The sequence below is a fragment of the Cetorhinus maximus genome, chromosome 19, assembly GCF_964194155.1.
Source record: "Cetorhinus maximus chromosome 19, sCetMax3.hap1.1, whole genome shotgun sequence".
NCBI classification, from domain to species: domain Eukaryota; kingdom Metazoa; phylum Chordata; class Chondrichthyes; order Lamniformes; family Cetorhinidae; genus Cetorhinus; species Cetorhinus maximus.
Genome location: NC_135897.1, coordinates 10,420,753 through 10,436,131, shown reverse-complemented (window position 1 = coordinate 10,436,131; position 15,379 = coordinate 10,420,753). Strand labels below are relative to the sequence as shown.

The window sequence follows — 15,379 nt, the reverse complement described above, 5'->3', positions numbered from 1 at the left end:
GGAATAAATTTCTGGCATGCTCACAGAGTACAGATTTGCTGCAAATATTTAGAAGGGAACTGGACAAATTTGTGGGTATAGTTAATATTGTGGCTTTCAAAAGATAGGAGTTTTGATCACATTTCAGGGGGTTGGAGTGGAATTTACCAGGATGTTTTTCCCTCTTAAAACTGGCCTAATTTTTAAAAAATATAGTTTTTTGTATCTCCCAGGAAAAGATATGGCTGCTGATTGGGGTTCATGGTGCTTAATTGCACTGACTGTATGGGCCTGCTGCTCTTTTCCAACATACAAAAATAGGAGTGAATGCATTGATTAAAAACAGGAAACCTGCAAACGAAGTGACTGTCCAGTGTGATTTTCATTTAAAATTTTGACTTTTGGCAGAATTCCAGCTTAAATTTTTTTAGGGTCAGAGCTTGTGTTAGTTGCACTGCTGCTTCAGTCAATAACATTTTTGTCAATTTGCCCTTGGTCAATGTCAGTTACAATTTTTGAATATCTAAATATTTTATCTCCCATTCCTCTCATCCTTCAAAGTATTGCCAGTTAAATCTCTCATAACTCCCTACTTCAGTCCCTCCAAATTATTGGATTTCCCTCCCTACCAAAAAAGCTCTAACCAAAGTCACAAAAATCACTGTGTGACAGTGGCTACATGGCGTTACCATGCACAGTCAACCCTACCATCCTCCTCCATCTAATCCATGTATAGTGGAAAATTTCTTCCAATGGTATCTCCTATCTCTGCACCATCACCTTGGGACTTCCCCAACATCCACCCTTGGCCCCTTCCTGTTCCTCATCTACATGCTTTGGCTTGGCATTATTAACCACAAATGTGGGGTCAGCTTTCACATATTACCTGACATTCAACTTTCCCTCTTCACTTCTCTGGACCCCCACTGCCTCTACTATCAGTCAATTGCGGCACACTGATGTAGTGGTTATGTTCCTGGACTCTAGAAGACCCAGAGTAATCCAGTAAATGAATTCACTTCCACCATGATAGTTTAAGAATTGGAATTCAGTTTATATAAAAAAGAAAACTAACCAAAAAGCTGCTATCAGTAAAAGTAACCATGAAGCTGTCAGATTGCTTTCAAAACAACTCGTTCAATATGTCCTTTAGCGGAGGAAATCTGCCATCCTTAGAAGGTCTGCCAGTGTGAAATTCCAGTCAACACACATGCAACACGATTGTGAAGTTTCCTAGCATTCGTTCAATTGTATCAAATTGCTGCTACAACTGCAGCGGTTCAAGCAGGCTGCCCACCATCACCTTCTCAGGACAACTTAGGACAGACAAATGCTGGCGTGTGATGCCCACACCCTGTGAAAAGTTTTTTTTTTAAATGTCTTGGATGACATGCAGTTTTTGACAATTAAACATTGTGAAGACTGAACCATCATCTTTAGCCCCAGCCACAAACCCTACACCTGCCCTAATGACTCCAAGTCCTCCCTGGCCATCATTACAGGCTGAACTACACTGTTCATAGTCTGTCCTATTTAACCCGAGTTTCAATTTCCATATTCTTTCCATCAGAAGGACTACTTCCACTGTTAAACCTCAGCTGGTCAGACTATGTTACCCATATGCTATTCTGTACTGGCAACTCCTCAATATTTCCCCTGTTTATTGCATGGTTTCCCTGGTCACTTAAGGCCTCCAGTTGTTACTTTTCATAGTTTAATCCCTCCATGGCCTCTTCATTTCCATAACTTTCTGCAGCTTTGCAACCTACTTTCAGAGTTCCACTTTTGACCCACAGCTCTTGTGTATGCCTTCCACTGGCAGCTCTGTCTTTAGCTGCCTAAACCTTGTAGCCTAAAAGACCCTTTTTAAACAACTGTCACTCTGACCAGGACACTGGGGATAACTCTCCTCTTCCAAATATTGCAATGAGCCTTTTATATACATCTGAGACAGCAGTTCAGGCCTCTGTTTAATAGCTTATTCAAAAAACTGCTCTCCATCAGTATTGCACTGAGTACCATCCCAGATTTTTGTGCTTGAATTTCTGGAGTGGTCCTTGAACCCACAATCTTCTGACTCCAAGATGAAAGTGCTACCAACTGAGCCACAGCTGACAATACTTGAAGATAACTAATTTTCAGGATTAAGGGGGGAAGATAGCTCTTTCAAAGAGCTGGCACAGGTACAGTAAACTGAATACCCCCTTCTAAATTCTAAGATACCATGGTTCAAACATTGCTTATGCTCTGCAACTGGAATGTGTCATTCTCTGTGGTAGTAGACTGGATACTCAGTCTTCCAAAATTATGCAAATTTTGGGCAAATTGGTGATCTTAAATACCCAAGAAAGAGTAGTAGGATTAGTGAAAAATATATATTTTTCAATGTCCCTTGACACACAGTAAAGATGCAGCTTGCTTTCTCTTTAAACTTATTATATCTGAACTGTCATAAACACAATCAAAACTTAAAGTCCCTTTGGTAATCTGTCTCACTTAAAATGCTGACAGCCCTGTCTGTTGACTGTCAAATTCTCTCCCTGACTGCCCACTGAAAACTGGTGCTAGTTAAGGCCTGCCAATATAATAATGTAACACGGAGACTGCGACGACAAACTGTCCATCCCAGGGCTCCAGGTAGTGATCGATGAGGATTGATTGTCAGCAGGTGTATTCACAGTTCTTGATACAAAATTCCTTCAAATAGTTGCAGCTATATCTCTTGCAAGGTTGATCTTGAGATGCTCTATTTGAACCAGTATATAATTGTTTCAAATAGTAAACTAAAGGCTAATATGTTGAGTAAATTTCATTTACCACCTCCAGAGCTGCCTGCCTTGGTTCTTAATGTATTAACCCAAGTGACATGAATCTGGACATATTTTATGACATAATCAACATTGATCTTCAAGAGATGTGGCCAGCTGAAAATCTAATTCTGCAATAGGTCAATGAATCTGAATGGATACAATTGTAGTGAGCTATATAAATAAATAGAAAAGTATTTATCCCACGAATAAGTAATGAATCCAGTGCGTACCTGTAAATATTTTTGTACTATTGTATTTCCTTTATAAATATCTGTTTTCTTTGCAGAATTCAGTATCCAAGACTTTTCCAGAAAACTTGAACGTTCGTACAAGACGGAATTCCTCAAAATCCAATTGTTCATCAGTCAACAGGGAAATCAAATTGACTACACACAGTCCCAGCCATACAGGAGATATACAGAAGTAAGTAGAGCTACAAAGGGGATCCTGAACCCAACTACATGTGGGTCATTGAAGGGATCATTCTTCCTCGTTCTTGTATCTTCTACATAAAGCAAGAGTAGAGTTGGATTGTGAAAGAGCCAAATTACTATAGGTACCACCCCTTTTAAGATGTAGCTTCCTGTTTCATAAGTGTTTTCCCATATTTTTATTTTGATCAAATGAGTGTTATTAGTAGTTTGTTTCATTATTTATAAGTGATGTTCAAACCTCTTGGGTTGTGTGAAATGTTCAGGTCATGGCAGGTGCAGTGCAAAGTATCTTTGCTTAACCTTCTCCAACATAGACTTTGTAAATCTGATTTGGCTTCTGAGCACAGTATGATTAGGAAAGACCTAGGATGTGGGATGCCAAATCTGCCACAGAATTAAGTTTAGGAATAAGATGGATGGTTGAACATCAACAGAGAAGACTGCTACTTGTTTGGGCTCCACTTTATTTTGCTTGACAAAAGTAGTTGACACAAAGAAGACAGTGCTATCAGGTACAGAATTCTCTTCATATCTATAGCTAAAAATTTACAACAGCTTGCATTTATATGGTGCCTTTCAATATAGAAAATAGTATCAAGGCTTCATAGAATTGCAATCAGATAAAAATCTATGCCAAGACATAGAAGGAAATAAAAACAGAAAATGTTGGAAATACTCAGCATGTTAAGGCAGCATCTGTGGAGAGAAACAATTAACATTTCAGATCGATGACCTTTCATCAGACCTAGGAAAAGTTAGACATGTAATATGTTTTGAACAAGGGGTGGGTGGGACAAGAGCAAAAGGAAGGTCTATGGTGGGGTGGAAGTCAGGAGATTGAATGACAGAACAATTAATCTTCCAGGGTCAAGGGCAATGATGATAGGGTAAAAAAATAAACAAAAGATGTGCCTAGAGCTGTTGTGCTGCTGACTGAAAGAAAGAAAACTGAGACAAGCAAAGACAAGGAAACAAAATGGAGCAGATAATGGTCTGAAATTGTTGAACTCAATATTGAGTCTGGAAGGCTGTAGAGTGCCTAATCAAAAGATGAGGTGTTGTTCCTTCAGCTTACGTTGAACTTCACTGAAACATTGCAGTAGGCTGAGGACAGAGATGTCAGTTTGAGAGCAAGTTGGAAAATTAAAATGACAGGCCACTGGAAGCTATGGGTCATGCTTGCAGACTGAATGGAGGTGTTCCACAAAGTGGTCACTCAACCTGCATTTGATCTCCCCTGTGTAGAGGAGATCATGTTTTGAGCAGTGAATTCAGTACACTCGATTGAATGAAGCACATGTAAATTGCTGTTTGACTTGGAAGGAGTGCTTGGGCCTTGGGTGGTGAGTTGGAGAGATGGAAGGAAATAGATGGGGGTTGTGTGGATAATAAATCTTGGACATAGAAATGGCATTTAAGGAAGGCCTTAAAGGAGGAAAGAGAGGCAAAGAGGTTTACGAAGGGTATTCCAGAGCTTATTGTCTGGAAGCCTGAAGACATGGATGTCAATGGTGTGTTGAAAGGAGTTGGAGTTGCACAAAATGTCAGAATTTGAGGAGAGCAAATATGTAGGCTGGAGAAGGTTAGATAGGGAGGAGCGAGGCCATGGAGGTATTTAAAACAATTTTTCAATTGGAGGGTGGGGTGAGGGGCAGCTGGGTTAGGGCATGCGCAATTGGGAGCCAGTGTAGGTCAGTGAGCAGCGAGGTGACGTGAGCAGAGGATTGGATACAAGCTACAGTGAATAGGAACTTTCAGAGGATAGAGGTTGGCCAGGAGAGCCCTTGGAATAGCCAAGCCTACAGGTGACAAAAATATAAATGCAAATTTCAGCAACAGCTGTACTGAGGTGGGTAATGCCTTGGAGGTAGAAGTAAACCATCTTTGTGATGGGAAAATATGGACTTGGAAACTTGGGGTCAAAAAAGATGCCATGGTGTGAGCAATCATCTTCACCCAGAGACTGGCCAGGGAGTGGGAGGATGGAATGAGTGACAAGGGTACGAGGTTTGTGACAATGGCCAAAGGTGATGTTGGTCTTGACAATGTTCAACTGGAGAAAATTTGCCTCAACTAGGACTGCATGTTGGTCAAGGGTAAGGAATGGTGAAGGGCTAGAGCGAGAGGAAGAGGTGCTGGAGAGGTAAAGTCGATGCCATCAGTGTACATGTGGAGCCAGCCTCTGTGGCTTTGGATGATGTGGCCATATGGCAGCATATAAATGAGGAAGAAGAGGAGGCAGCAAGGGTAGAACTTTGGACTCCTGAGGCAATTTTTTTTTATCCGCTCTTGGGTTGTGAATGTTGCTGGCAAGGTTAACATTTAATGGCCATATTTGTCATTAAGAAGGCGGTGGTGAGCTGCCGCCTTGACCTGCAGCCCACATGGGTAGGTACACCCACAAAGGTTTTAGGGAGGGAGCTTCAGGATTTTGGGTCAGTGATAGTGAAGGAAAGACGATATTGTCCCAAGTCAGGATGGTGTGTGCCTTGGGGAACTTGCAGGTGGTGGTCCCATGTACTTGCTATCCTTGTCCTTCTAGGTGGTAGAGGTTCAGAATGTGCTGTCAAAAGAGCATTGGCTGAGTTGTTGCAGTGCATCTGGTAGATGGTACACGTTGCTGTCAGTGTGCTTCCGTGGTGGATGGGGTACTGATCAAGTGGGCTGGTTTGTGCTGGGTGGTGTTAAGTTTCTTGACTGCTATGATCTTGAGGGTGACCATTAACTTTTAAAAAGAGACTTAAAGTCCCATGGTCCCAGTTATTAACTAAAATAAATTACGCCAAAGGGGAGATGGTGGCATAGTGGTAATGTCTCTGAACTAATAATCCAGAGGCCCAGGCTAATGCTGTAGGGACATGGGTTCAAGTCCCACCTTAGCAGCTGGTGGAATTTAAATTCAGTTAATAAAATCTGAAATATAAAGCCAGACTGGTGGATGTTGAGGCTGGTGGATATAGCACTAATCAAGTGGTCTTTATCCTGGATCATGTTGAACTTCTCGAGTGTTGTTGGAGCTGCACTAATCCTGGCAAGTGGAAAGTATTCCATCACACTCACGACTCACTTGTCGTAGATGGTGGAAAGGCTTTAATAAGTCAGGTGAGCTGCTCATTACAACACCCAGCCTCTGACTTGCTCTGGTGGCCATGTCAATCATGTGGTTAGTTCAGTTGAGGTTTTAAGTCAGTGGTGACCCCAGAATGTTAATGGTGAGGGACTCAGCCATGATAATACCATTGAATGTCATTGGGAAGTGGTTAAACATTCTCTTGTCAGAGATGGTCATTGCCTGGCACTGAACAAAGATAAAGCCAAGATGTGCACCTGGTGTTGTGACTAAATCTGGTTTCAGTTGACTAAAAATTAGTTGGAATTGATTTTTTAAAAAATTACAATATTGACTTCCAGGGTGTGACCTCAAAGCTCATGAAAACAAACAATTGTTTTTATTTTAATTAATTTGTCCAGCTGAATGGATTGCCCTTGCTTGATTCCACTCTTAGCTCCCCTGTTGTAGCAATGGCTTCTTCTCCTGCCCCAGCACATTTACCCCTGGAGGCCCCCAAGGTTCTATACTTGGCCCTTGTTTATTCCTCACTCCCATGCAGTTTCTACCTCTTAGCTCACATGACAACAGGTTCCATTGTCAGACATCCTACTTTTTACCTCTCCACCGCCTCTGTCGACTGTTCCATTGCCTCTGTTTTGTTGGACTACTTGTCCAATGTCCAGTACTGGATAACAGAGAGCCAATTAAACATCGGCAAGACCAACACCATCAACTTCAATTCCTGTCACAAACTTCTCTCACTCACCACCGATTCCATCCCATTCTTGACGGTTGTCTTGGGTTGAAGTAGACTGTTCACTACATTGGTGTGCTATTTGACTCAGAGCTGAAAATTTGACGTTTTCACCCTGATACTTGTTTACCTATATTGGCTCTGATTTTTCCCCAAATGCCCTATTTAAAATTCTCATCCTCATGTTCAAATCCCTTCATAGTATCAACCATCCTTACCTCTAATCTCCACAAGCTCTACAACCCTTGGATCTTTGCACACTTCCAATTTGGCAGCTATGCTGAATAGGCCCTTAGCTCGGAATCCTTCTCAAACCACTCTGCCTCCTCATTCCTTTAGACATACCTACTTTTTTTATCAAGCTTTTACTCGACCCCCCCACCCCCCTTTCCCTGCCCAACAAATCCTTTGACTTGTCATTGATTTTTGTAATTTTACTTCTGTGTAATGCCTGGAATGTTTACCTACATTAAAGGTACTGTATAAATGCAAGATCATATGATTCAACACAGAAGGCTGCCATTTGACCCATCCTGCCTGTCCCAGCAATTTGGTAGAGCTTTCCATTTAGTTCTACAGCACTTTCAGTCATCTATCCTTTCCCCTTTGTAGGATGCTATTCAATCTGCTTCTATCATCCTTTCAGACAGTATGTTCCAGCCCATCATAATTTGCTATGTTTTAAAACAAAATGTTTGTTGCCTCTGATTCTTTTGCCAATCACGTTAAACCTGTGTCCTCTAGTTGGTGACCCTTTTGTCACTGGAAACAGCTCCTCTTTATTTACAATTTTGAACACTTTTTTAAAAAAAAAGAGCAACAACTTCTGCAATGTTGGCATGGCTCGGTTCGTAGCACAGAAGGTTGTGGGTTCAAGTCCTGTCCCAGGACCACCTGAGCGCAGCCATCTAGGCTGAAGCTCCATTGCAGTACTGAGGGAGTCCGGTACTGTTCGAAGGTGCCATCTTTTGGATGAAATGTTAAACTGAAACCTCGTCTGCCCACTCAGGTGAATGGAAAAGATCCTATAGGACTATTTTGAAGAAGAGCAGGGGGAATTATCTCTGATATCCTGGTCAATTTTTAACCCTCAGGCAACACCGTAGGCCATTATAACATTGCTGTTTGTGGAAGCTTGCTTTGTGTAAATTGGCTGCCACATTTCATACATTTTGAAGCATTGTCACTGTTACAAAATATTTAATTGGCTGTAACTCACTTTGGGACATCCAGCAGTCATGAAAGGTCTTATATAAACGCAAGTCTTTTTCCTTTCTGCACATAACTGGTCCCTCTGGAAATCAAATTTTTTTAAAAAAACAAAATGCTGGAAGCACTCAGCAAATCAGGCAGTACTTGTGGAAACGGAGCCAGAGTTACGATAATGGGCGTTTCAGACCCATTACCTTTTGTCAGATGCAAGGCCATCAATCTGAAACATTAACTGTTTCTCTTTCCACAGATGCTGCCTGACCACCTGAACACTTCTAGCATTTTCTGTTTTTGCCTGTTATCCCTAGTACCATTCTAGAAAATCTTTGTTGCGCCCTCTCCACGGCCTTAACACACTTCCTAAATGCGGTGCCCAGAATTGAGTGCGATATTCCAGCTAAAGCCTAACCAGCATTTTATGAAGGTTCAGCATAACTGCTTTGTCATTGTACTTCCTGCCTCTCTAAGGATCCCAAATACCTTTTTTTAAAGCAGTCTTCTCAACCTGTCTTTTAACAGCTTCAAAGATTTTTGTACATGTACCCTTGGATCTCTTTGTTCTTGCACTCCTTTTATAGGCGTTATAATAGGATTCTTATATAGAATGAAGTTGCTTGTGTCTGAAGTTTTCTGTTCTATGTAGAAACCACATTTTATTTGTTTCAAGAGGTCTTGCTTTGGTGACAGTACCTTCTGCCATTATGTGGGATGTTTACACAGACTTTGATTTTGCTATAGGTTTACATTGCTGCCTTTTCTATAAGTAGTACTCTGTTAAGGCCAGCTTGATTTATTAGAAATGTTATTTAATTTTAACTTTCTTTGAAGGTACTTATCTCCCACCTCACGGAAGTATCAAATAGTTGAAACTCCTAGACGGCGAAGTGATGCATCTGCTACAGTAAGTGTTTTGAAAAAATTTAGTTTAACATTTATATGCACACAAAAGCTACACTGGATTTTAATTTAAAGGAAGGGGCAAACTCCCATGTTAGATGTGGATCCTAAAATTGCAATAGTTTTCCACTGTTACAAATTCAAGTCTACTGCAGTTACCTTTTCTAGTTTCCTCAAATGGATACAGCAAAGGCTATGGGTCCTGACAACATCCCAGCAATAGTAGTGAAGATTTGTGCTCCAGGACTAGCTGCCTCTTTAGCCAAGCTGTTCCAGTACAGCTACAACACTGGCACACTGGCATTTAGCCTATAATGCAGAAAATTGCCCAGTTAAGTCCTATCTATGAAAAGCAGGGCAAAGTCAATCTGACCAATTACCGCCCATCAGTCTACTCTCTATCATCATGATGTTATCAACAGTGCTAACAAGAGGGCACTTACACAGCAATAACCTGCTCACTGGTGCTCAGTTTGGTTCTGCCAAGGCCACTCAACTCCTGATCTCATCGTAGCCTTAATTCAAACATAGTCAAAGAGCTTGGGGAGAGTGACTGCCTTTGACATCAAGGCAGCATTTGACCAAGCAAAATTGAAGTCAATGGGAGGAAAACTCACCATTGGTTGGAGCCATACGGAGCACAAATAAAGATGGTTGTTGGAGGTCAATCATCTCAGCCCCAGGACATTACTGCAGGAGTTCCTCAGGATAGTGTCCTAGGCCCAGTCATCTTCAGCTGCATCATCAATGACCTTCCCTCCAAGATGAGATCAGAAGTGGGAACGTTCGTTGATGATTACAGTATTCAATACCATTGATGACTCCTCAGATACTGAGTTGTTCATGCCCATGTGGGGAGTATTCGGCTTGGGCTGATAAGTAGTAAGTAACATTTGTGCCACATAAGTGCCAGGCAATGACCATCTTCAACAAGAGCGAATCTAACCATCTCCCCTTGATATTAAATGACATTACCATCGCTGAATCCCCTACCAGCAGCACCCTGAGGGATGCCATTAGCCAGAAACTGAATTGACTATATGAATACTGTGGCTACAAGAGCAGAGGCTGGGAATTCTGGGGTGAGTAACTCACCACCTGACTCCCCAAAGCCTGCCCACAAGGCGCAAGTCAAGAGTTTGATGGGATACTCTCCACTTGCCTGGATGAGTGCAGCTCCAACAACACTCAAGAAGCTTGACACCATCCAGGACAGCCAAAGCAGCCCACTTGATTGCTACCCCATCTATCAACTTCACTCCCCATATCTCTAACACACAGTGGCAGCAGTGTGTACCGTCTACAAGATGCAGCAACTCACTGAGCCTCTTTCGTCAAAATGTTCCAAAACTGCAACTTCTACCACAAGGAAGATGAGGGCAGCAGACACTTTGGAGCACCACCACCTGCAAGTTCCCCTCCAAGCCACAAACCATCCTGACTTAGAACTATATCGCTGTTCCTTCACTGTCACTGGATAGTGTCCTGGAACTCCCTCCCTAATAGCACTGTAGGTGTACCTACACTAGGCTGAGTGTAGGGTTCAAGAGAGTATATTATCACTACAGTTTCAAAGGGAGTTAAGGATGAGTAACAAATCCCATGAAAAAGTACAAAAATAAACTTTGTTGGATTTAGTGGATTCAGGCCTGGCCCCCTACTATTACAAGTTTGCTTGAACTGCCCACTAGCTACTTGAATGGCAGCAGGACCCTAGAGTGTAACAATGAAATTGTGTTATGATCTGAACAATATCTGACTTTTCAATAAATATTTCTTCAATCTCAATCAAGGTGGACCATGTAAAAACTCAGGCGATTTTTTTTTTTTCCGTTTTGATTCAACTTATAAGCTGGTTTATTCCAAAGTTAACTGTAAAATGGGAATGATCAGAATAGCTTAATTCAAATGGGTAGAAGTTATATTTACATTGTCTGAGGAAAAAGAACAAGTGACGCTACCTGACATTTGGGGGCTAGCTTACTTAAACAAAGTAATCTCTGCGTTCTGTCCTACCGCTCTGGAAGAAGTAATCTGCAGTGTTTTATTAAACGAAGCTCCCTTTGCAAAAACTGGAGAGCCCTCCCGAGTTCCTGTGTTCTGTTCTCTTCATAGAACAGTCAGAAATAGATCAAAATCTTCCAAACACAGTGGGTACGAGGTGTATATTCCTTACAAAGACATGCTACGGAATTGTTAAATGTCTAAGGCAAATAACTTCCACTTAGGCTAAAAGGTGGTTAATATGCTGATTTTAGATTTGTATAGCATGGGGCTCTCCTAAGAAATGAATTCCTTTTAGAGGAATGTTTGACTTGAACCATATTATAAAATACTTCTTATCTGGATCTTTTCAATGAAAAATAGTCAAAAATGTTAAAGAAATGACCACTTCCATGAGTGTAAAGAGGTGCCTGATTTTTCCCAATGGGTTTCCATCAAAGTTATAATAGCCCCTTTGTGTTGGCAAAGTGCCTCAGAGGTAAATGGCGATTATACTGAAACATTTCTAGAAATGCCAGTAAACCCTCAAAGCAAAACTAAGCATAACTTCTAAGATGGTGTATCTTGCTTTGTGCATGGTTAGGCAGTTACCTGCTGGAGGATGGCAGAGTTGCTTTCACAACAGAGAAGATTTCACACCCAAGTTCAAACCAGTAAGAGAAAAGTAGGTATGAGTGCAGCCATATAGCCACATTTTTAAGCTTAAGGCCACCAGTTCTTGTAATCATGGGGAGTCAGTCCTGCAATGCTCTAATTACAATCAGGTTTCCATAATACACAACGGAGGCAGTGAAACTGCCCCCGGATTGAAAAATAAAAGGAGAGTAACCCACAAGGATTGCTTTTCCTAAATGGGAACAATAAAAATAGTGTAACAGTACTTCGAGTGCCTTCAACTCCATGCCCCAGCAGCAACATAATACTGTATCACTACCATTTCTTTCAAAAACATTATTTTATATTTCACGGTAAACTTCAGATTAGTAGAAATAAAACCAATGAGAATTCATTTGAGTAGCAAAAAGATCGCTTGTGTGCAACTGCATTAAATGATATACTCTATTCACTCTGAAGGCTTTTGAATGGTCTGCAAACTTTTGAAGTTCTTTTGTGTTTTTATTCAGGACAGCAAATCTACTGATGCAGATGACATTTCAAACAGTGACTCAACTGAAGGTATTTCTCCTTTTCATTATGAGGAGGAGCAAGAGCAAGTCTGCATTCCAGCTCAGCCAGAGCTAGCCCAATATATGGAAGGAACTCCCACTGCAACTATCACAGATTATCAGCAAGAAGGCAAGGAAACTGGTGAGCACAGCCCAGGAGACGATGAAAATGAGATGGTGGGAGTTTGCAGTGGTGTATGGAAGGGCAGAGAGAGGTGTGAAGAAGATGTGCCACTTACAAAATTGAAGTTAAATTCCATCAATAGTAATGGCGAAGATGAAGGTTTTTCATCTCTGCCAATTTTAGGTCATAAACTTGATGATTATGCGCACAATAGTGCAAACATTTGTGATTTAGATAATATAGACTGTGCAACAAAACACACAGATGAGAACATTGCATTGAAACAAAAGCCAAGCCAAGATCAAGGCACTAAACACCAGATGTTGAACCAAACTCCCATTCAATTGAAAATGGTTGTGAAAAGGAAAACATGGAATTCCCCTGAAGCAGAGGGAGAAACTTGCTCTACTGTTAAAAAGAGAAAAATCTGTCCTAATGAACCCTGTGAAAGCATAGAACCTTCTTCTGGAATCTTCCATGAAGAGCAACACTCAGACTGGGAGAAAAAACAATCTGAAAAGCTCAGGATAGAAGAGCAGGACAGATTGTTAGCATTACGCATTCAGAGGAAACTTGACAAGGAGATGCTGATGGTTGACAGAAAGAGAGGATCACCTGACGAATATTTGCTTCGGACCAACAAATCACCTCCCATAAATTGTAAGAAAAGGGTGTATGCTAAAAACCAAACCTCAGTGGGAACACGAAAGGGCAGTCGAACTTCCAGAAACTCGCCGAGATCACAGTCTAGGCGCTCTGCACTGGGTAACAAGCAAAGAGTGTTCACAGATTCTTCATCTACCACAAACAAACGGAGAAGCAGAACCTGGCAGCACCCAGCAGACCAAATTAAAAGTCAAAGAACCCTTCATCAGGGGCCACTTAATTGTATGGATGCTAACTCTGCAGCATTGATTCCTGTCAATGAACTGAGAAACAGTAAAAAACAACAAACTATCGTTGAAATGTTCCAGAAACATAGTACTAACTAACAGACTTGTGCCAAAACTCAGCCACTGTTCCGATTGCTAGTAATTTTATTCATTTGTTGAATGTGGCTTTCACACTTCTGTCAAGTTTAGATTCCCTCACTGACTTCAATTCTATGCCAAACTTTTTGTTTGCCTAAATGCAGTTATCCAACATTCTGAAGTTTTTCTGTAGACTGTCTAGAGCTTCAAATCCCCATTAAATTCATTGGAACAGTGCTTTTTGTTAACGTTGCAAGTTGTGCAATTGAGATTGTGATATTTGAAAGCTAGTGTAATTGTAATTTTTCTCCATAAACATCAGAAATGTATAAGCCTTTAGGATTCCAAATTCCTTTTAAACAAAGTAGTGCATCTTCAGGGCACTGCAATAGGAAGAGGAGAACTTGCTGCATTAGTGCAATGGTTTACCTATGCCTGGCTTCATTGCAGTTTAACACGTTTGTGATTTGGTTCATGAAATAAATTTGATTATTCTAAAAGTTGGGAATCCAATCTTCCATTTCATCACTAAACATAAATGCCATTGTTCAGTATTCTGTTGTTCAATACTTCATATTTGTATTATACTTCATTGTTTAAAACAAGCTGGTATTTATATTGTGTCTCCACCTGTACCACTCTGCATGGGCTTGATGCTATGTAAAAACCTGCTCGAGATATTTGTTTTTGGAATGGTTTAAAATAGTTTGAATAATAAAAGAGAAAGAAAAATTCTGGAAATCATAAGTAAAATCAGAGCTGCTGCAATTACATACTTCAGGGAAGAGGACAGATTAACATTTCTGATGTTAATCCAGGGTCTGAACCAGAAGAGAGTAGAACTAAAACAGCAGAGGGGAAGAAGGAAGAATGATAATACCCAAACAGATTTGATGTTCTTTTTTGAAAAAGCGAGAACTCGGTGAAAATTCAGGTGGAGTTAATAGGTTGTGGATACAAGTAATGCTGCAGAGATTTGAACATGCAATTGAAGCTAATTTCAGTTGAGTACAGACCAAATGTTGCATTCTGAGGTGCTATCTTTTGACTGAGAATTTAATACTAAAGCAGTGTCCATTTGCTCAAGTGGACAGGATGCACAAGATACAGATGTTTGGAGTGAAATGGTGAGTAGTTGGCTCTTTGTCAGCCAGCAATCAGAGAGAATATGAGGGCACTGGTTTTGGGACTGAGATGGTAGGGAAAGGGTGAGGTATGTGAAGGAGTGGGTACCCAGGGTTTGGAATTGGTAACATTAAATGGCCTGTTTGTAGGGGAACAATCATTTCAACTTCAAGGCAAGGAGCTTCCATGTTCTCAATTCTAAAGCTGGTTATAAGCTTTCAGCAGGAACCTGCTTTTGATATGGGAAGGTGTGGGTTACCCAAAAGAGTGTTCTCAGGTGAAATCCCTATTCTTAAAACTGGAACTATATTAAGAGATTTCCCATGTCATTGGGAAGCTTTTTGGGTAATTCCACCTGCTCACTTTCAAAACCCAGCTTCAAGTGAAAGCCAGGAAGCAGTTTTCAAGCTACTTTTCACAAGATCATAATTATTGAGGACAATTTGGCTCAAAACAATTAATCCACCCAGAAAAAATCTATAAGTACCCTTTTTGTAGCATCCAATTGTTTTAAGTGCACCTAGGATGTTCAATTCCACTACCTGGGAGTCTGTTTCATACGTTGATAACTCTGCACAGGAAAGAACTTGTAGGTATCATACCAAACATCATCTTTTACTAGGCTGAAGCTGTCACTGTCCTACTTCCACAATTTAATTTAAACGTTCCAGATATGCCTTTTCCATACTTCTTACTATGTTGTACACCTCTATGATCACCTTGCAGGTGACTCCTTTCTAGGCTGAAACACCTGCATGCCTCACCCCCAATACCAGGGGATCAGCCTTGTGTTAGTCTGGAGGCAGTGACAGAATGCTGTGGTGTGATCAGAGCACTGCATAGTTTGATCA

The 15,379-nt window shown here is 41.0% G+C and overlaps 1 protein-coding gene across 2 annotated transcripts in view; it reads left to right on the top strand.

Annotated features, from left to right (window-relative positions):
- The window catches only part of LOC144693633 (E3 ubiquitin-protein ligase RNF168-like), a 31,629-nt gene extending 17,726 nt beyond the window's left edge, over window positions 1-13,903 (top strand). For both annotated transcript variants that reach the window (XM_078563467.1, XM_078563468.1), the window contains 3 exons: window positions 3,076-3,212; window positions 9,070-9,142; window positions 12,267-13,903. In XM_078563467.1, coding sequence (XP_078419593.1) covers window positions 3,076-3,212; window positions 9,070-9,142; window positions 12,267-13,424 — 1,368 coding nt within the window. In that variant the 3' untranslated portion in view covers window positions 13,425-13,903. The remainder of the gene's footprint in view (window positions 1-3,075; window positions 3,213-9,069; window positions 9,143-12,266) is intronic.
- The last annotated feature ends 1,476 nt before the right edge of the window (window positions 13,904-15,379 follow it).